Source organism: Opisthorchis viverrini (genome assembly GCF_000715545.1).
Source record: "Opisthorchis viverrini unplaced genomic scaffold opera_v5_398, whole genome shotgun sequence".
Lineage (NCBI taxonomy): Eukaryota > Metazoa > Platyhelminthes > Trematoda > Opisthorchiida > Opisthorchiidae > Opisthorchis > Opisthorchis viverrini.
This window is the reverse complement of record NW_008752057.1, coordinates 257,602-274,202: the sequence shown is the minus strand read 5'-3', so window position 1 is coordinate 274,202 and position 16,601 is coordinate 257,602. Positions and strand designations below refer to the sequence as shown.

Here is a 16,601-nt window from a genome sequence, read left to right as displayed (position 1 = left end):
AGGCGCAAGGGTGAGCCTAATGCTACATGATTCTCTTAGCGATAGTGCATGACACCGAATGTACGCTCAGAACCTGGTGTGCGATGATCTGCATAATGCGGCATCTGGGCCCTCAGACTGTGTACGGGTTGTCCGGCAGAGGTACACTAGTGAACAAAGGAGCTGCCTAAAGTGAAAGCGCACTTTTGTATTCCATGTTATTTTGTCGTACCACCTCTCTGAACCGAACCGTATCGCCAATTTTCTTTGGATAAACTCCGCAACCCCAACCCGTTACGAAGTACCGGTGTGGTTGAGAGAACCGCTCATAAAGACAACTGCTTATTTACTTTGATCCCACCTTCTTTCATCTTTGTACGCAATTTTGGTACTTTTTAGTACTTTGTACTCTCCTGTGTACTACCACATTCCAACGCTCTTGTCTGGTTTATCAGTGAGCGCATTTGGGTTCATCCACAGGTCTGTAAATGATTCATCGTCAATACCATTGTCTACAGCATAATATCGGTGTTAAATATTACTCGTTTGTGGTTTGTCTGGTAGTTGCCGAAGTGATAAAATGAATGAACTAATTTGACGTTAAAAAGTTCATGAGTTTCAACAATATTGATATCTAAACTAAGGGTCTGGTCATCAAAGTTTTCAAACGTTATTTAATCTTATTTATTTAAGCCTGCAACAAAGACAACAGGATATGCACTTCAATGAATGTGGTTCAGTACGTGCTTGACATAGATACACTCGATAAAATTCAGCAAAAACACCGTTTCAATTAACGGTCTGAGGCACATGAAGAGAATTTTCGATATTCTAAGTAATCCTCGCAGTGTTTGTCTACAAAACCCGTATGTATTACAATGACGCATTGCAGAATCCCTGTCTGCCTTAAGTGCGAAATGTTTGAAAGACCTCCAGACCGATTGTCTAACAGCCTGCCGCTGTGCATTTGTCTTCTGAAAATCTTTGTGAGCAAAGATGTTTGCAAGTGAAAAGTCCAAAATCCAAACAGTTCGCTTGGCTACATTCTCGGCGCACTGCTTTCCCGTGAGGGTGATGAGCTCTTGAGTTAACAGTAGATCCGGCTTAAACAAAATGTTAGGAAGGACAGCTGTACCCATTGACTATATGACGGTATGTAACGTATGGGTCGGGTTTAAGATATTCAACGGACCACAAACACACTCGATTGCATTTCTCATTGTAATAGGTTTTTTCTTACTTGTACAGTCAGCTGGACTTGGGATGACCTTGGAGGAACGCCGGCATCCTGGATAAGAATGTGCAAAGTGTACGTTCCGACATATGATTCATCTAGATCCCGATCGATAATCAGTTCAGCCGAAGTGCTACCAAGCCTGAAGATGGAGTTTCTGTTACCTTTGATTAGGCTATAATGTAGCAGAGAGTTATGACCTTCGTCTGGATCGCGGGCTTCTATACGTGCAACCACCTGTGGACAGACATTGATACAGATACATTTAAGCACCTAAAAAGAATCTGTCTACAAGTGTTGTGTGCAAACCGTGACCATGCTAGAAAGCAATTTCGTAAGCAACTCGATGTCTCAACATACCATCCGATGTAGTTTTAAGAACAAAAGATAAATTAATTCAGCTATCTGTTGCAACCCTGACAGGGTTTTTGCCGATAATTGATTGTTTGGCTAATATAATGCACGAAAATGGACCTCGATGGGTCTAGGAAACGAGTTAAGTTTCTCGAAAGATCCTTACCAGAAAAGCCTACATGATTAACTGACCTAAATATTGATAATGTAAGTTACGACAAAAATGCCCGTGGATATGACATTTCAACTCATGTTGTCAGTATGTTCAGCAGCTGGCCTTATGTTAACTGTTGAACCTAAGACAGCTGGAACTTTTCAAATCGAGAACGCAGTATTTGGTCAGCAAATGGATTCAAGAGGACCTTGAGTTGTGTCTCATTCTGTGCTGAGGCTGGTAAAGCGTACAGTTGAAATAATACGTAGCTGGAAGTAAAGCATATAGTGGACTGAGTTACTGAGGAAAAGTATCAAATGCCATTCATTTAAGACAAGGTTGGTTTCTACTATTTTGCGGAAACGCACGAGTCATAAGGTTACTGAAAACCCTCGGTAGTACGTTGCCGGTTTTGCACATTTTCTGGTAGACAGACTCAAGGTAAATGTACTTAACTGGACGATCTTCTAGTTTCAATCTCATGTTTTGCTTGAACAACAGGTTATATGCGATTGGCGAATACACTGATTTTCACGACGTTCATTGGGAGAATACACCTATTTGGAAGATTTTACGGGGGTTCACTTGAGCCTTTCGTAAAAACCAACTCAATTCGGTAATCAGTGTTTCTCCTCAGTTGGCTTTGTACGCTCCTTAAAACAAGCTTAACGAGAATTATGTTGCCGGATCGGTAGGCCAAAAATATTTAACGCAGACACTGTTTTGATAAAAAAAATAACATTCAATTTTACAGCCGCTTTGTTATCTGCGACCCATGTATAATATCATTCAAAGAAAACGCAACGCAGCAGCTTTTTGCAAGGTTAACATTTGAAAAGAAATCACAAAGAAACTACTCACAAGGTTGCTGGAAACTCTTCGACGAAAAGTTTCCAGCAACCTTGTGAAAAGTTTCCTTTATGAAAATATTCTTCGATACCTCGAATATCATGTCAACTGAAACATGGGGCGGCCTGTGTGCAGCACATTCAGTTGTAGAACATCATGAACGAGAGATTCAGTTGAGTCTCTCGTGATCACCAAATTGATTTGCAAATGAGTGTATCTCTCCAAAAACATCACAAAGAAGTTTACCTCTCCTGGTGGCTCCCGAAACGACACGGAAACGTTTCCTCTCCCATTTGCGGGGAAAACAATAATCGGGTCATGGTCATTCACGTCAGTCACGTGAATGAGGATTTTCGCTGTTGCAGATTGTTGTGGCCTGCCTTTGTCCAGCAACATTGCCACCAGTTCATACTCCGGCTGACGTTCTCGGTCTAAACTCTGGATGGTGGTCAATTCTCCCGTCATCGAGTCCAGCTTGAACACGCTTGTCGAGGTGACCAAACGAAACCGAAGTTGGGCATTTTCCTCGGTGTCCATATCGGTGCCGAGTAGAATGCCTAGATCGGAAAGATTTGAGCAACAGTCGAAAGGTGTTCTGTTTTTGCCCACGAGATTTTTCAGCTCGAAGAAATAGGCAATTAAAAACTTAGTTCCAGCGCACACATGAAATAATTCAGGCAGACTCCAACGTCATAAACTGCATGTAATCAGAAAGAGTTTTCTTTCCACTGGAAGATTCCACAGTCACTTTGGAGATTGGTGTTCAACATGCTTTTACTAGCAGTGGCTTATAGACATTTTTTAATGTTCCAGATTATGATAAGTACACGCCATGCAGATGAAAAACAGGGTATGCACTATGGTGTATCTCTGATCAACAAACTATCCTTTCGCCTTTCTTGATTCATAGTTTAGCAAAGTTCATCAGCTCAATAGCTGACGAAATCCACAAGTCTAATAGTCCTGTTCGACTGTCATCGAACTATTGACTGTGTCGATAGTAACCACAGAGTAATTCGTATGGTCGAGACGATGTATCTCATGAAGAACCAAATCAAATGTGGTTTCATCACCAGCGCAATATTTTAGGGTTGTTCTCATAGAGGAGAAAGTCCAGCTTTGCCGCTCACACATACTAATCGGTGGTGCGTTGGAGGGAGATCAAATCTATTCTTTTCAAATAAAACCGGAATCATTTGAATTAATGGTTGTTGAGCTGGTACTATTTACTTACACTGCTAAACAGAACCGCAGAGTTTGCAGAATGACCGGAATTGATACTATCAGTCGGGATTCAGTGAATTTGCTGTACCACTGAGTAATGCAGGAGGCACTGTCATCGATTAAGCAATTGAGATGTCGGCCGAGTGTGGCCCGTGTGCAAAGCAATTCGGGAGGACACAGAGGGTAGTCAAGATTGGCATTTTAAAGTACATGATTACAAAATGCTCCTTTAAGGCTGGACGAGTGCTAGTAACAAATTACTTTAGGGAAATGGTCACATACGGAAACTCTGATTCCAAGAGGTTGAAGCTTAATTACTTCAGAACTAGCGTCACTCTCTGTCAGAGCTACACTGACACCCACAATAAGATATAGACGCTGTCTATAGAGGAAGATGTTGGAACCTCAGGTAGCGTAGATTGTCGTTGGCTTGTTTGCTGAGCTGGGCAATTTGATTTCAAACGTTTCATCACCAATCGAGGTGACATCATCAGTGCGTTATTGGGGCACAACCACTAACCCACCGCTACGTACGACTACGGCTCCCCAATACGCACTGATGATGTCGCCTCGATTGGGGATTAAACGTCTGCAATCAGACTGCCCAGCTGAGCGAACAAGTCAACAACCATAGAGACGATGTTTTCTGAAACAGTTGGCGTATGAGAGAACTAGGTAAGACAGTGAAAAGTTGTTAAGTGGATTTCAAACAACATTTACAAAACGTCACTTCTAAAGAAATCTATTGGATCAAGAGCTACTGGAATAACTTGTTGATAATGGGAGTTGAATAATATTTCGGGTGTTATTACATACCTGTGCTAAGTGACGCGTTGGTGGGAAACGTCCTATTCTAACCGGGCACGTGATTACGAATGCATTTCACTTTGTATTTAGTGGGACCCCTTGTATTTCGTAGTAGGAAGGATAGACAAGGAGGCGTGATAACGGGAACCAATCATTAAAAAAACTAATCTATTCACAGCCATCCCTAACAATATCCTCACTTTAGCACTTGCCTTTGTTTAGTCACGTGAGGTTTCAGAAGAATAGCTTTCGACTACTCATCAATGTGACCCCCGCTTTCACCTTTACAAAACGGCAGTGGCGGATGATAAGAACGAAAATGTACTCGTTTGGTATTCAGGATATTAATGAAAAGTGTGTGTACAGCGGCGGGTTGCTGATTTATGTTTGATTTACTCTCCTTGAATGTTATATGGCATGAAGATAACCCTCGATTTTGCACTTGTTTGTAGGAGACTCCTTCGGCCTTATGGGATGCGAACTCAGTAATGTTGTTGAACAATGAACCAAAGTGATATGAACAGGCGAGCGAAGGGTCATGCGACATTCTGCATCGACTCGTCCAACTTCACAACGGCTGGCGGGTTGGAGTTACCAGCACAATCGTCAGGGGACTTACACCCGCAGTTCAAACAAACCGAGAGTTTTTTTTACCAACTCGCTAAGTACAACCGGACACACTCAAAGCTGGGCTGGCTGAACCCTGTCTACTTATTTGAACAAACTTTTCTGACCACATGGTCTGACTCTAGCTAACCTGAAATTTCAAACCATGCCGAAGATGAGCGAGATCAATTTTCGGTGATGTCAGTAGGCCGAAAAATACCGAAAACTGCAGTCATTGCTATGTGATGCTGTGATAGAAATGCATCAAATTGCTGGATCGACTCATGCTAGTTGTTTGTGGGTAAATGATCGACTCATATTTACTCTTTGCTCGCTCTTACTGAGATCGATGTTTCGCCCCGAAAACCAATATAGTACGTTGACGCAGCCTCAGATCCAGTTTATATGCATAAGACGTGCCTTATCCTTTCTTCATCCAGGTGCTCCGTTAGTGACAGCTGTTTCCCACAGAGGTATGTGAATAAGCTGAGACCGAAGAGCTGATTGACTGTTATTAATTCACAAATTTTGGTTTTTGCTTGCTTATCATGTTTTTAAGCTATATTGTCATTTTTGTCAACGTATAAATCACAAGGGCGCACTATTTATAATGGCACCTCATTTCAAGATGAATGTTGCAATAAGCATCACCTTGCAGGTTAGCAGGATTCGAACCCTAATAACACAGTCGGATACATAGTCCAGTCAGTCGATGAAGCAACAAAAACAACGAGCCTTTGGCAGAAGGAACCACGGTTTTGCTTGAAAAGTTATTCAACAGGACTAGTATGGATTAACCGGTATAACTGTGCCAGGACGAGAGAAGTCCTCAAACGAATTCCGTAAATCCTCCATGCAGGTATAACAAACCCTTGCACTGCCGGATAATCCAGCATCCTCTCGCCAATTTACTCCACATGTACTCACTGTACTTCCAAGCAGAGTTAATGTACACGCTCTGACAAGGTGGTCATTGAATAAATGCAAAAGGAAGGTTACATAGATATTTATGCATACCCATATATAGTCATTAACCGAGGTCAGATTTAGGTTGAAACAGACAGAGAAGATGAAATTCAAGAGCAAGACTGAATGCGTTTTCTCTGGACTATTACAACACACACCTGGTCATTTGTGGTCCGGCTGACAGAAACAGATCTATGGGATGGATGACAGCGGTTGAGCCAGACACAGCATAACAAAGCTCACAGCGATAGGATAAATAGCAAAAAGCATAGTGTGAAGCAGATTGGCTCCCTGAATTCTTGTTTTTGTCGGAAAAACGTTTTAGATTTGGGAGCAAGCGACACAGCACTTGATTAGTGAAGTGAATCGAGCGAATAATCCAGTCTCAGTCTACGGTATACTCGTCAAGTGACAGCTCGAGTTGGCCAAAATATTGGATGCATATGGTAGAGGCTGGCAAATAAGTGTCTACACTGATGAGACGAAGCAGGTAAGACTCAGGTAAGATGGCTTTCACTCTTAAGATGATGCCATCAAAGAATTAGATATTTCAATTAGAGTAAATTAAGCGAAAAACGGTGTGGAGCTTAAAAGCGAACTGGCTAGTTTAACCTAGCAGTCCCGTTTGTACGGTACTTTCCACATCGTCAAAATCAACACTCAGGGGACATAAACTCGTTAGAACTACACCTGTGAGCTATTTGTCTCATTCAACCGAACGCGAATTTCAGCCTGCTAACACAATGTGCTCTATGTAGCCTGAACAACAAAGTTGACATTGTTGGACTGGGAAAGCAATCTGAACGCGTATCAGTGAGGAAGATAGTTTGACAACACGGCGGAAAATGTCTACCATTGTTGACTGGGTCTCTCAGTTAGGTACTCCACCAAACACCGCCTGAACTAGTTTACTCATGGCTAGTCTGAAAACTTGAATCGACTCATCGGGTCATATTGTCTCCAGTCCGCCTTCTCCCTCGTCAAGTTCTCCAACGGGTGCAAATCGACTACAACATCCCTATTATTTTGGAGACATATACATTTCCTGGATTGTCCAGTGAATGGTCTGGTATTGATTTCAGTTAATTTTGAATTGACGACGAATTTATCTTCAGACACAACACCAGGTCGGGGCTAATTTATGATCCATTAAAATAGCACTCTTAAGCAGCGGAATGTTCCTCATACGTCGCTTGGTTTGCCTTCTCTGCCCACTTTGTCGGTGTAGATCACATCATTTTCTCCCAATATCCAAGGCATCTGGAATGTTTTTAAGGACTGCCTCAAATGTGCTCATCTTTATTAATTGCAGTAGTCGCACCGGGGTCGTGATGACATAAAATTTTTATGACATCGTGCTCTTTTGTTTAAGACTACTCGGAAGAGCTTGGTTAAGAAAAAACCTAGTGGGGTGGACCTGTTATTTAGACCAATCATTTGACCTGACTATTGATTGATAGCCAGATCAATACTTTCCACTCTTCCGGTTAACTAATGTGTTTTTGAATGAACCCCTTGTGAGTGTTTTTACTGTTATACCACGTGAGCCATCTCGTGCTTCTTCTAACCGAATGCTTTTCATCTTGAAAGGACCAAAATGATCACGCGCAAAGTCGCATCCAGACAAGTTCTAGTGGACAGACATTTTGCGCAGAACTTAACGATAGTCTAATTTGTCACCTCAGTAATTTTGCACCGAATTATCTATCGCTAGGGCCAGTCGGCAATTCATTTTTGTTTTCCAATTTTTTAGTTTTGTCCATCTTCCAGGGTTTTTCCTGTTGCTGTAGTGACCTTAAATGATGGAGAATCACCCCAAATGTACAAGACTTTTCTTTGGCATGAGTTCGGTTGGTAGTAAATCACTGTCAGCAAAGCTTACGGTGGAGAACAATGGTGTTTCAAATGTTATCCAAAATGCCGGATCAAATAAAGTAGCACATAGCGACATGAATGATAATCACGGGCGATATGTCTACTAGAAGTAAAGACAATCGAATCATTTTGCCTGATTCTCGGAAGTTGCGATATGATATAAAAACAGCTGTGGGAAACAGGTGGGCAGTGCATCTAAACTGAATAGTATATCATCCCTGTGTGCTAAGCCAGATAGCTTTTAATGATGTGGTGGAATTGATAAGGTTTACCGTGGTTTGTTCACTGTTGCTGCACGTTAATGGCAATCGTCTTGTCTTTCGCGTCCTCCCAGTCAAACATTAAATTTTCTGTTGTTTTTTCAATCGAAACAACCGGGTTCCACTTACAGGGATCATGAGTAAACACACACAAACACACAGACGTGTACATACCAACATGTGTGTTTGCCGGTTCGTTTTCCGCGACGCGAAACTTGTAACAATTATCACTGTCCAGTCCGACAAACATGGGTGCATTGTCGTTCGTATCCAGCACGGTTACCTCCACTGTTGTCGTACCAGTTAACTGTCTGTGAATGCCCTGATCTCGGGCGAAAACCTGAAATCGATAACTGCACAGCGAGGACAGAGAGAGAGAGAGACGGATGGGAATTATACCGGGTCTAGTTGAACTAGAACTGAAAATGTTTAATGACCATAGCAAGGACTGCCAATGTGGATTCTTAATCAGTGTATAACAGCAAGGAAATAAGCACCTGTTTTGCTGCTATGGATTCGAAATACATTGTACCCAAGTAAGCCTTCATCTAGGGAATCTTATTTTGGCAAGGGGTATGTTGATAGACCCTAATGGAACAGCGAAATTTGCCGAAAGCGAACACACTTGTTTGGGAGAAGCTCAAGCATAACTGAACGGTGCATTCGCATAAAGTCCATCGAACCGACTGAATCCTCCTCGCTCGTAACATACTTGTGAGATTCTACCCTCTTAAGATTCCCAAAAAGAATAAAACAACTGTGTAACAGTTGGTAAGTTTCCGGCCTAGTTTGTCCTGGTTTGCCACACAAACTCAACGTTGATGGTCAGATAAAACCATGAACTTTTTAGTACAGAGAATCAGCCTGATAGAGTGAGAACTTTGCCATCCACAACATCCAACTCGTTCATTTATATGGGAATCGCTCCAGGTGGCAAGTAGCCAGACTGTGAACTTCAATACAGAGACGAAAACAGTCACACACTATGAGGGACGTCCGGTACAGAAAAAACCCTAAATTTAATTCTTCTAGGCAAAAGGTCGTTTAATTGCATTAGATTTCTTGAAAAGTTAAGCATGACATTGCATTTGTCCTAAGCAGGTTAATTTAATCATTACGATGAGCACAAGGTGGGATGCGAATGTTCGCGCCTAACCGTGTTTGTGCGTCTCCATCAATGTGTGTGTGTGAGCGCGCATGCCCGTGTTTGCTGGTAACGCACAGAATGAATGCGCGAAGAAATTCTATGCTAAACCAAACCTCCTGAAATTACAATCAATGGGTGAGGCTACCAGAGGCTTTGCAAGAATAAGGCTGAAAAGTTTTCCACACTGGTAATCGGAGCTGCTCATTCAGAATGAAGCAGGAACTGAGCAAGCAAGTGGGCGAAACGTTGGGGTGAGGGTTGTATCGATAGTCTGTAAGACCTTGTCACTAATTCCAGATTGTTCTCCAATCTTTTCCGAGTGATGCTTCACAGAAGATGCCGGACAATCAGATGATTTATACGGAAAATGACTGTGGGGGGAACTTCATTTTGAACAAATATCGATTCAAATCAAGTATGTAGAATAAGTAGCGGTTCTGTGATAGCCAACCGATCTATCTGTGCACACAGTTGCTGTCTACGAGTTCATATCAGGAAAGCAGCAGGAGTCATCAGGTAGATATCGTAAACTTGGTTGTGCTTCTCTTTAATGCGGCTGCATGCTGATTTGGAACAAATCATCCTTCTGAGCATCAGAATTTGAACTCGGAGGCAGCATCTACCCAGAGTGACAGTCGTTTCTTTCCCCAAACCAAGTAGACACTCATAGTCACATTTGGCAACCGGGCTTTCAGACTTCAATCCAAGTTACTCCATTTACTAGACAAAACCAACTTACCGATTTTACAATCGGGCTCCTATTCAAGCCGTTTTATCTGCTAATGATTCACAGCAATGTAAAGCTTTGTTTTGTCATTGACTCGTCGATGAAAGACCTTACCATACTGCGTGATGTCAGAATCGATGTCATTGAGCAGTTGCCAAAGTCAGTTTTGAAAGTTTCTGCTTCAGGCCGAAACATGATATTTTCGTAATTTGCGCTTTTGTTTCGAGTAAGAGTCTGCTTCGTAGCGAATTAAACGAACATTTGGTGACAGTTTCAGCTTTAAATGCTGATGTCTCCATTTTCGTAACAAAACCAGGTAGATCTGTTCGCTCCGAACGAAAACTGTTACTTTTGGTTCGAGAAACCGATGTCTGGAGGTTTTCGCCAGGTAAGTATCATCTGCGGCTGACGGCTGATATGTTACTTACTTAACCCATTCATTTTGCGGGTAGTTGGAAAACTTTCACAGACCACCCTATGATTTAGACTATTTCGGTTCAGTACAGCCAGTAGTGACCCTATTCATATGATTACCATCATTTTTAAAGGTCTTTTTAATCTCTATGTCGATACCCATGGGTTTCTTACGATTTCTGAGCTGGGAGTTTCGAATGCGTGGATAGATAATTCCAGAAGCAGACACAACAGGGACACGGTTTTTTATGCACTTGTTCCCACCCCCGACACCGTGATGTTCACTGTGAACGTAGTAACATCGCACTATGAAAATGTCTTTCCAAATGTTGGATGACTGTCTACAGCAACGTCTAAAGAGTAGATTGACCTGTTTATCCATAACGAATGGAGGTCTGGATGAATATCAGGACCATTGTAGCATAGTCGTTAGGTTGAATCAGCCATAGATTATCTGCCTACCGCAATCCAAGTCCTCGAACAGGGACCGTCGATGAACATGCGACATATATACGGTGGTGACGTATGTGGAGATGTCGCCCCATGTGGGCCAACAAAGATAGCACATTTCAGCAAGTAGATGGGTCCAAAGGGACTATGTGTGCATTCGGCCACTGAGCTAGCGGGGTATGTTGCCTTGAGAGCATGTTAAGTATGGATACAGGTACCTATTGTACAGGAGTTCATCAAGCACCGAGGAAATTTACCACTTTTATTGTATCAAGCACCACGAAGTATTCTGCTTCCTTAATCTTTGCGCTACCAACTGCGGACCGAGTTTCAATTCTTCCGGATTTCGTGCAATTGATTTTACACACGCTAGTTGGGCAGTTACAACACCATCATAACCGCCATTGGACCCCATGTAGACTTCTTTGGCCCCGTTGATGAGCACTATTTTCAATGGGTGTGCTTTCAACACCCAGACTAATGATTTCGCCAACTTCCTCACCTAGCGGAGACCAATACTAGATTAACTGCTCGGCAAAGACGTGACAGGCTAAAAGAAATGACAGATGCTGTTCTTCTCTCCAAGCGCCAACTCAAATAGGTATCCACTGTGTGTCGGAGCAGTTGAGCTCCATAGTTCAAGTGTAAGTCGGTTGGGGAGCGGGTCGGCGGTTGTTTGAGGTAGTTGAAAATTGTCACCAGGAAGCGAATTCGTTTTGCATCACCGCTTCAGAAGCAGCAGCAATTTATACTGCAGTACCGTATGCTTGCTTATCTCCACAACCTCAATATAAACAGCGAAAAAAACAATACAGTTTTTGTGATCTCATCAGGTCAGTACATATCTAACTTTGAACATCGGGACCATCGACTTAAATCAGTTTTATCTATTATGATGATGTAAAATCATCCGAAAATCTTCTGGTCGACTGGGTTGGACGATACGTGCTACACTATCAACGCAGATTCAGATTCCGTAAGGATCGTTTCTGGCAGCAGAAAGCAGGACCTCGCTCTCGTATCGCGGCTGCTTCCACTGTGGTCAAGCGACTCCGTTTAGTCAGTACTTTTAGTCCGCTAGGTACTCTGTAGGCAACGCGAAACGACTCATTTCGATTCATCGCTTGCGCGGTGTTAATTATTGTTAAGAAAATCGAGTATTTGGCAGTGCCGTTGATCTCATGGCGAGTTCAATTAGCAAGTGGCCATCTCGTGCATTATAGACATTCCGCTTAACATCACAATAGGATGGAATACACGGCGACATTCTTGATAGAAAATAATATGTTCTTCTTTTGAGTTCAAGCATAGCTGCAACCGAGAACCTCCATTGCAGGCGAATGACTACCTACTGATAGCCTATCTTTCTAGCATAGGTCTAGATAAACAGGCTTCTTTGCAAAGGATTTGAAAAGCAATGAGAAGACTTTTTGACCTTTCTTCAGTTATAAACTCTTCTGGACAAGGATTGGCTTCGAAAATGTTCACGATGGGTTTGAGTCCAGTCGGGTGATTTTGTAGAATAGATTCACTTCGCTCGGTTGGTTACCGTGAAAATCAGAGTACGGTTCTGTCTCAGTGGGACAAATTCATTCAATTTTTTGTATCCTGCCGTCCACAGGTTCTTTCTGTAAGCAGATCTCTGGCCACCCGAAGTAACTTAAAATCCAGTAAGTGAAATGCAATTACATTTTTGGTTTCGAAATACCGTGTATTACAGATGAACTCCAAGCAAGTGAATTAATCCAATCAAAAGCTGCAACGTTAGGTGATGGAGTTAAATGATCTGGATGAATTCCGCACAAACGAATGACTGTGAGTGCTGGTTGACCTGAGGATAAGATGAGTATGTACCAGGAGCCATATGTACGTACACAAACAGAATCCCATATTAGGGTCGGCCAGTATTTGCCTTAGTGGGTCGAGGTGTTAAACTCGGTCACAAATGTAACATCGCATTTGCTTCAGTTTCCGCCTACTAAAAATAACTAGCATATTCCTGTTCAATTAACTCTTAGACAATATACCTCCAGAGTCCAACTTTGGGGCTAGGGAAATTTGAAGAACTCAATGTCATTCATATAGTCTGCAAAATCCTAATGTCCCGATTAAACGCGATGATATACCCGATTCACATTAGGTTAGGCAAACTAGTTTTTATTCTGATGGTGCAAACTAATAAACGATGACAACAATTCGGCCCCAAAGGAATTCACGTATCATTTTGACCAAGTGAAGTGTAAAGTTAGTTATAACATTTGCTTCAACCTCATAAATTTTATTATGAATTTTATTTGTATAAAACGCTCCAGGTAAACAATTTTCCAGCGAAAGGAACAGATTCTAGCTTTCAATGGAGATTTCATTCTGTCATTAAAGCTAATTTTTGCTGAAAAACCGAGAATCCTTGTGCAGCTATTCTGTTCTTATTAGGAATTATCAGCAGTGCATATCTGACACACCTCAGACAGATTCGAACCCGCAACTTTGACCACAAGTCACTCATCAGTAATCCGATTCTGACTTGTTGAAATGCACACATTCACAAACCAAGTTGGTGTTAAGGAGCGCCAATCTATATCCCTCGTTTATGGCATGCTTCAAGGGAATATACGGTAGGAAGATAGACTCGTGTTTTAGTCAAGGTGTCTCGGTTTATTTTCTTGAGGGAAACCATTCACACGGTTACTGAAAAGTCTTCAACAGCCCACAGCCGGTTTTACCTTTCTTGAGGATCATCAAGATATATATATATATATATATATATCCAAGTCCGCCAACCATATTTTCTATCCAAAATCTAATGTAAGTTAATTTGCAAAATACGTTTGTATGCAGACTCATTTGCTTTGCACGAGAGACTCAAATGAATTTCAACCGAATCGCTTTTTTATATTATCCACCCCGTGTTTCAGTTGATGAATTATTCGAAGTGGCATGATATATTTCATTGACGGAACTCACTACTTATAAGTTCTGAACCGTGCTACTCAGAGTTTACATAATTCATCCTCCCTACTTAAGTGAGCGTATTTAGTCATTCACGAACATAAATAAGTCTAAATTCAGCAGACAGGCAAGGAAACCCATTACAGTCATTCTGGCTCGAATTCTATTTGTCGATACTTCTCGTCTGCTTTGCGACCTTAATTTGTTTTTGGAAAACCAAATGACGTGCCACACAATATATTCTGACAAATCACATCTATCACCAGCAGGGCACATCATCAATAGACCAAAACCGAAGAAAAAACATTGATTGACTCATCCTGTGGTATATTTCTGGTGGGAAAAATCCTGCTCCCACCATTTCGTAATGTAGTATTGATTCGGTTCAATGAGTTTTTAATATTCAGTGACGCACTAAAATGTTCCTAAGCGAAGGATGCCACTTTCGTTGGTTAATAATGTAGTTTGTCTGTTTTCAGCTCACTTCATTTTCTAAGGAGGAAGAGTGAACCAAATCAACTACTGATGTTTTTGAGAAATACACTCATTTGCAAATCATTTTGGGTTCAATTAGAACATAAGGCTGGTGGAAGCTCGGGGACTGCGCCTACCTGATGAGCCCCAAGAAGGGTGTAATCGGTCGTGGATTGTCGAAGAATTTTCAGCAACCTTGTGAGTAGTTTCCTTCATGAAAATACTGATGGTCCTTGCGAAAGTGTTTAAGGAGAATTCAATTCAGTCTTTGTTTGACACCACGATAACTTGGAAGTGAATATAAATTGTCAACTGTTTATTGACTCAGTTGAGGCACAGTATGGTCATCATAGTTCCGCTAGAATGTGTTGTCGCATACTACTCAACTAGGAGGAACTAAGTGGTTCCAATATATCTAACTATTAGACGGTGCATGTGAATTCCATTTTAGCTCCCAATTCTGCTGCCTTGTTGTTTACATCTGTGCACTTACATATCATTTCCAGCTTTGCCACATCAAAGATGCACAAATTTGGGTTACTCCGGTTGACATACTGTACACGAACTCTTAGGATACACAAATAATTTCCAGTGTATTTGAATGAAAACCCGAGTAATTTTAAATTTGCTTTCAAAAGCAAGTTCACATGTGCTGTCAGTTTCAGTTCTCCGCATGCACTCGTCGATCTTGTGTTAGGTGCAAATAGAAGAGCACTCCTTCTTGGGCACCTAATTATGTTCCCATTCGCCCAGATGGCTGACTGCGTTTGCTCCAAAACGCAGGCCCTCTAAACTTATAAGGAAAGCCTGCATTTTCCGGTCGTATACAGGATTCCGCCCTTGTACTAAAATTTACCGTATAAATTGCATATACACAGGAGTTTTCAGATTAGTCGTCACGCTCGTGTGGCGGTCAGCAGGACAAGTCACGAGTGAGCTCCATTAACGCTAACAACGCACGTATGAACTAATCGAGCACTCGAGCCATCGAAACACAGCCTCGTTTGATCATCTGGCAACACCGTTCTGAGACAGTCCATCAACCTAGAATGTAGTCGGATTGTTGTTGCTTGTCCGGAAACTCATTTCAACTCCGCTGTATTGACGGAAAATTAAGGTTAAGTAATAATTAGGCAGACTTTTCCGTCCAATATTCGGGTGGTGTTCATCTAACGTTTCAACCACATAAATGTTTTTACCATATTTAGCCTTCTAATGACTTCTGATTTCAAGCAGTGCTGGTGATAAATTACCGAACTTGAACGGGGGGGGGGGTGATATATCGTCTTGGCCGCAATCTCCTAAAAGTAAAGAGAGCTGCAATGGAATCCAATCCTACATGGTTTTTCACAGACGCACAAAACGGAGCTAAACAGATACACGGAATTGTCATTGGGAATTGAAAAAAATTGTGTTTCTGGTTGGTGATGCTCGTATTAGGGGTTGAATTGCTGGTGGGGGTGAGTAACGTTCGGATTGCGTGCACGACTGCGACCACCCTCGACGACAAGGTTAAAAGAAAACATGAATCAATTAGGTAAAGTGGAATTAACCAAGTCAATATAGCTGAGCACGTTCTAGTTAACTGAATGGTTCGGAGAAATGTCACGGAACGAATTTTCCGCAACTATCAAGACAAGATCAATAATCAACGGAAGGGAATTTTTAACATGCTGAAGCCATTCAGTCTAGTTAGAAAACAAATCAGTCAACAGGAATTGGCTAGAAGTGGATGGGGAGCGATGGAGATGTGGTGGATTTGCAGTGAAGTTTGTGGTTGATTCGCTAATTTTCGGGGTGGTATGAAAGTTTACATTTTTTATTGGGCGTTTCCTACTCGAGAGTTTTGTCTACTGGCTTTGAAGCCGGTAAAACTAAGATGTGATATCAGTACGTGCCTCTTAGGCTTACTGAAACCACGCAATAGCTTCCTGTTCATTTCTGATTGGTTATTTTCCATTTTGAAATATGATAATTATTCTAGTACAGGCAAGCTTGGATGGGAAAATCCTCATGACGAGAGGGCATTACTTGAATATAGTATTTTTTACTCATAAAAGTTTCACTCAGTAATCTCTAGAGATTATGTGGCCTCCTATGTTAATGGGCCAGTTGAGGGTGGAGTGTAGGTT

General features: G+C 41.8%; 1 protein-coding gene across 1 annotated transcript in view; it reads right to left on the bottom strand.

Moving 5' to 3' along the window:
* T265_10723 (hypothetical protein) overlaps positions 1-16,601 on the bottom strand; it is a gene marked incomplete at both ends in the record, with an annotated part of 92,346 nt that overhangs the window by 10,095 nt on the left and 65,650 nt on the right. The window contains 4 exons of the mRNA XM_009177183.1: positions 1,220-1,486; positions 2,817-3,165; positions 6,332-6,464; positions 8,438-8,727. Of these exons, the coding sequence (XP_009175447.1) occupies positions 1,220-1,486; positions 2,817-3,165; positions 6,332-6,464; positions 8,438-8,727 (1,039 nt within the window). The remainder of the gene's footprint in view (positions 1-1,219; positions 1,487-2,816; positions 3,166-6,331; positions 6,465-8,437; positions 8,728-16,601) is intronic.